The sequence below is a fragment of the Haliotis rufescens genome, unplaced genomic scaffold (genome assembly GCF_023055435.1).
Source record: "Haliotis rufescens isolate VD_foot unplaced genomic scaffold, xgHalRufe1.0.p SCAF_1, whole genome shotgun sequence".
Lineage (NCBI taxonomy): Eukaryota > Metazoa > Mollusca > Gastropoda > Lepetellida > Haliotidae > Haliotis > Haliotis rufescens.
The window spans coordinates 48,815,515-48,821,238 of NW_025963779.1; the positions used below are offsets into that span (position 1 = coordinate 48,815,515).

Genomic DNA, 5,724 nt, shown 5'->3' on the forward strand with positions numbered 1-5,724 from the left:
ATTTGTTCCTGTCAAATGATTTTGCAATGCCAAATGCCCATGAACAAACCAGCAACTTTTAAAATTCTGGAAATAAATAGTTTATTCATAAATAAATGCTGTATGTGCCATTCAATATTACAAAGGCGTCATACGGAGAAGCATATAAATAGTCAATGTATAACAGTGAGATACATGTACAATGGTTATTGTTCAGAGCACTACTGAGCCCACTTCCAGTCTTTCGTCACTGATCATTTGCTAATGCTGTGCTGAGGCTTGGGTAAAGATGTCCTGTGTGCTGTCTGGGTGCGAAGTGCTGTTGTAGAGCCAGGTAAGTTGTGTGGGTGTGGTCCGACTGGGCACATGGCATCTGTGGTATGTAGACCACTTGGGGTCCTGATGGAGAGCTGGAGAGAGGGGAGCCGGTCAGAGAGCTGTTGACGCTGCTGGCGTTGTAGTAGCCAGCTGTTGGAGAGTAGACTGTTGGAGATCCCATTGTCCAGATACTGGGGTCAGGCCTGTTTGCTGTGCTGTAGGGAAGTGTCTGGGTCAGTCCCTGGGGTAAGGGGCCAAGGTTTAGGGGGTTGAAACCTGGGTAGGGGGGCGGAACCCCGTAAAGACCAAACTGTCCGTTCGGACTGACCTGATAGAGAGTGGTGTCATCCTGGCGTTGTTTTTTAGCAGACTTGAAACGGTTAGAACGACGGAGGAAACTGCCGTTACCGAACATGTCCCCACAAGATGGATGCAGAGCCCACAGGTTACCCTTGCCTGGTGTCCCCGGGGGTCGGGGCACCTTGACGAAACAGTCATTGAGGGAGAGGTTGTGTCTGATGGAGTTTTGCCATCTCCGTTGGTTGTCTTGGTAGTAAGGAAATCTCTTGACGATGTAGTTGTAGATGTCGTTGAGAGTCATCATGCCTGTTGTGGAACTCTCGACGGCCATGGTGATGAGGGCCACATAGGAATAGGGAGGCTTCTTGTTGGAAAACTGCCTGTTTTGTTGTGAGAGGGTCGACGTTCCTGACACACTGTCAAAGCTGAGATTGATATCATCGTCGTTGTCGGAGGATACTGAAGATGATGGTGATGGCAGGATGCTGTTGTCCTCGTGTACTGACAGGTTATATTGGTCACTGGGCAAAGTCTCCGTGTGTGTAGTATTCCATCCACTTTCTGTCACAGACGTATGCTGAGGCCTGTGTTTAACGTCCACGTCCCTTTGTACAGGTAGAGAATGTAAGGACGGGTGAGATACCGGCGTGAAGAGGGATGTCGAAGACGGCCACTGCTGCGTCAGACAGCGGGTGCTCTCGTCTCCATCACGGCACACCTGGAAGGGGTTTACACAAGGCATAACTGAACTCGTCATATTTACCCAAGGGAAGAACAGGATGCTTTAGTGTTATATGTCGATACTTTCCACATCCTGGGCATTTATACCAGAACAGATTCAGGTGTCTTTGGCGAACAAACTGGATAACAATACAAGTTACACATAGAAGAAGAAAAAGAGATTTGCGTTAATTAAATGTGTGCTGTCATTGGCCGATCATGCTATGCTGATCTGTCTGGTGTTGTTGTAGGTGTGGGGGCTGTTCAGCTGCACAGATCACCCGAGGACGTGCAATTGTACAATGTAAACACAGATTATCTGTGTTGACTTAAACATCTCATGCTCGTTAACATCTACTTATGTATGTAGGTTTAAACGATTGGCACAAAGAAAGCTAGAACCTCAGAAGTACTTTGCATGTCTTTACTACCTGATACTCAACATTCATATTACTAAACAGCAAAGAGTTTTAATATCAAAGTTATATTTCATTTTTAAAAATTCGACCCCACTGAGATTCACGACTAATAAGTTTTTTTTAACCAAGGCAGTTACTATACGGCGACATAACAACAGTGTGTCTAAACAACATGGTGACTTAACAACGAGGTGAGAGGACATGAATGAAGCTTGCTGTCTCCCACTTGTAGGCATTAACATGGGCTTGGCGGCTTCTTTGATGTCGTCAAACGACTAACGAGATCAAATCAGCGCTGGATTAGGATTAACGGAATCCGTGACTTGATAGCCTAATTGTAATTTAATTAGAACGAGATTATCACTTTAATTCATGAAAGAGAAAATATTGATCCATATTCTGTTTGCTTACGCGTTCTAATGCACCATTGTCGGAACGTTTGTACCAGTGACCTCGTCCCAGAAAACCTCCACAAGCCTCCAACCCCGGTCCCCGCCGGATCAACGTAGGCGGGGTAGCAACTGTCTTACTGCACGAGGTGGCGACAGTAGCGGACTGACTGCACGCGTCAAGCGTTATAATCCTATTTTGCAGGGAGCCAAAAGTATTTTATTTACCGATTAAACATTTTGAATATTGACAGGAAGCTAAATTCATTTTAATGGAAATTTCACAAAGCAGATCGTTATGGAAAGTGAATGCAGGTGTCTGTCACATTAGACAAAGACAAATATAAAGAACTGACTTTTAAACTTGTCATAATGTCTAAACCAACAAAAACCAACGATTTCGTCATGTACCGGTACTAAAGGCTTATTCTAAAACGTTTGTTAATATCAAACAACGTTCATGGTCAATATTAACCTGATATATTGCCCTGCATTAACGTTGGGGTTTTAGTTGAATATATTGGAATATTAAGGCTTTTAACCACCTTAAAAAAATATTTAATTGTTGGTATGCGGCAGTGGTGATATTCCTTGTAGGTGTTGACTTGGCATATACTAAGTTGAAACTGTCACGTACACACACCGTTACTTCCCTAGATTTGTTGGCCTGGTATATACCAAGTTGAAACTGTCACGTACACACACCGCTACATCCCTGGATATGTTGACCTGGCACATACTAAGTTGAAACTGTCACATACACACACCGCTACTTCCCTGGATATGTTGACCTGGCACATACTAAGTTGAAACTGTCACATACACACACCGCTACTTCCCTGGATATGTTGACCTGGCATATACTAAGTTGAAACTGTCACGTACACACACCGCTACATCCCTGGATATGTTGACCTGGCACATACTAAGTTGAAACTGTCACATACACACACCGCTACTTCCCTGGATATGTTGACCTGGCACATACTAAGTTGAAACTGTCACATACACACACCGCTACTTCCCTGGATATGTTGACCTGGCATATACTAAGTTGAAACTGTCCAGATTTTAAGTTGAAGCTGTCACATATCTTGAACATTTCAAAACCGTTATCATGGGCCAACAGCGGTCAAGACAATTATGATGATGAGTTAAATTTATCATAATATATGTCATATTTCATAATATATTTAGAAATTATATACGACCCAGGTTTTCAAGTAAAGTTGCTGTAATGTATACCGTTATATATTGTGTTTGTTCGTGTACCGGTACTATAGTTGATACATGCGATGTTGGTTTGGCACTGGTCACATTACCGATCTGATGGACATGTGGTGTTTCACATGGGAGTCGAGTGTGGAGTGTTTCCCTTTCATTTGATGTCACGGAGGAAAAATACATTATACGAATATAAACGAAATATAAACAGTTTAGCTAGACTTAACAGACACGTAAAGATTAACCTGAATTGGAGCTTTGTCGAGGACCCTGGAAAACGAAAATGGGATAAGAAATATATAATTTTGTTCCCACGAATCATTAGCTCGTTCCATCAAATATCACGTTATAATATCATACATGTAAGTTAGTGAACCGGTTTCCAATATTTGCTATTCATTGGTCACGGATGTATTTTGAACTAAATAGTGTTAACGACAGGGGGTAAAGATGTATTTGAAATACAGACTGTTCCACAAATAAATCACCTTGGTAAAAGATTGATGGCGATTGTCAGTTTCAAAATATGCCAGGGAAAGCGACAATGCATCTGCACAGAGGCCTGAACATATATAGCAGATTAACGCCATCACTGTACACGTGTTTACTCCATTATCAAGTGTTATAACAAAATTCTATTATCTAAAAATATAGGCAAATCATAGACCATTAAGTTAAGTTGTCAGAAGTGATGTAGAGTTACAGGTGGCGTTCCCAATATTGAAATCATTTGGTGGGGGATTGTCATAGCACAGATGAGGCTTTACGACTTACGAAATACTGCTGTTGAAAATTGTATACAAGAAACACATACAAATCACTATAATAATTGTATTTTATTATATTAGCCATTTATAACATATGTACAGGATCACATATATTCGTTTGTGATGAAGTTGCTGAATGCCACACGGCAATTGGATCAGCGATGTTAATGGTTAATATTATAGCACTTTTTTATGCAAGTGGGGTACAAAAACGTATTCAATGTCGATGATCAAAAAGTACAGATTGTCAGCCACTTTCCGCTTTGGTTACTGAATCGCTGATAACATCTGAACTGCTCTTCGAAAATGTCAAGGCTTGGTAAAGAGCTGGGTAACATGAATGTGAGAAGTCTGTGAGAGAACTAGGATATGGCATCTGTGGCATGTAGGTCCCACCCAGGGACGAGCATCCCGGAGGAGAGCTGGAGAGAGGGGAGCCGGTCAGAGAGTTGTTGATGCTGCTGGCGTTGTAGTAGCCAGCTGTAGGAGGAGAGTAGCCTGTAGGAGATGTCATAGTCCAGGGACTGGGGTCAGGCCTATTTGCTGTGGTGTAAGGATAAGTCTGGGTCAGTCCTTGGGGTAAGGGACCGAGACTTAGGGGGTTGAAACCTGGGTAGGGGGGCGGAACCCCGTAAAGACCAAACTGTCCGTTCGGACTGACCTGATGAAGAGTGGTGTCATCCTGGCGTTGTTTTTGAGCAGACTTGAAACGTTTGGAACGACGAAGGAAACTGCCGTTACCGAACATGTCCCCACAAGAAGGATGCAGAGCCCACAGGTTACCCTTGCCTGGTTTCCCTGGGGGTCGGGGCACCTTGACGAAACAGTCATTGAGGGAGAGGTTGTGTCTGATGGAGTTTTGCCATCTCCGTTGGTTGTCTTGGTAGTAGGGAAATCTCTTGACGATGTAGTTGTAGATGTCGTTGAGAGTCATCATGCCTGTTGTGGAACTCTCGACGGCCATGGTGATGAGAGCAACGTAGGAATAGGGAGGCTTCTTGTTGGAAAACTGCCTGCTTTGTTGTGAGAGGGTCGACGGTATGGAAACGTCAATGCCGACGCCGTCATTATCTGAACATGACGATGGCGATGATATGTTGCTGATGTCGTTTTCTGATGGGATAGCCAGGGGCTCTACTCCCGGGGAGACCTCCAGGGCGTTTTGTACCATATCAAGAGGTACAGTTGTTTCCCCGGGATTTGTAAACACTATGTGCGACTCGGGACTTGAGTTTGGAGACACCAATGACAACATCTGCTGCATCGAAGAAAACGACGACATCATGTTGGATAATTTGTCAGTTTCTTCCGTGCTATAGTTAAACATATCTATACCAGGAACACTCGTGTTGGTGGCCGACATAGTGAAGTCTGTTGGTTGATGCTTCGACACTGAGAGATATCGAATAGTTAATGTGTCTATTGGTCATTCCACCATTATTATATACACTACACATAATCCACTAAAACTACAACTCTCAGCCCAATAAAGGCAATTAAAACCAGCTATTGTCTACTTAATTAAGCCTAATTGGCACATCAATCCCAGAGAAGAGACTGATCAGAATCCTGCCATCTGATTGGTTGCCGGTGACGAGTCCTACCTTG

The 5,724-nt window shown here is 43.4% G+C and overlaps 2 protein-coding genes across 2 annotated transcripts; both read right to left on the reverse strand.

The window, feature by feature from the left end:
• Positions 1-226: 226 nt before the first annotated feature.
• On the reverse strand, positions 227-1,354 carry LOC124131468 (forkhead box protein unc-130-like). The gene has a single exon (XM_046494752.2). It carries the CDS (start codon positions 1,352-1,354, stop codon positions 227-229), a length of 1,128 nt encoding a protein of 375 aa, XP_046350708.2.
• Positions 1,355-4,363: 3,009 nt separating this feature from the next.
• Positions 4,364-5,479, reverse strand: LOC124131466 (protein lin-31-like). Its single transcript, XM_046494751.2, has one exon. The coding sequence runs from the start codon at positions 5,477-5,479 to the stop codon at positions 4,364-4,366; it is 1,116 nt and encodes a 371-aa protein (XP_046350707.2).
• Between the last annotated feature and the right edge of the window lie 245 nt (positions 5,480-5,724).

Bases quoted from the DNA above. Each gene is read 5' to 3' on its own strand.
- LOC124131468 (XM_046494752.2), bottom strand. From the start codon at position 1,354: ATGACGAGTTCAGTTATGCCTTGTGTAAACCCCTTCCAGGTGTGCCGT.
- LOC124131466 (XM_046494751.2), bottom strand. From the start codon at position 5,479: ATGTCGGCCACCAACACGAGTGTTCCTGGTATAGATATGTTTAACTAT.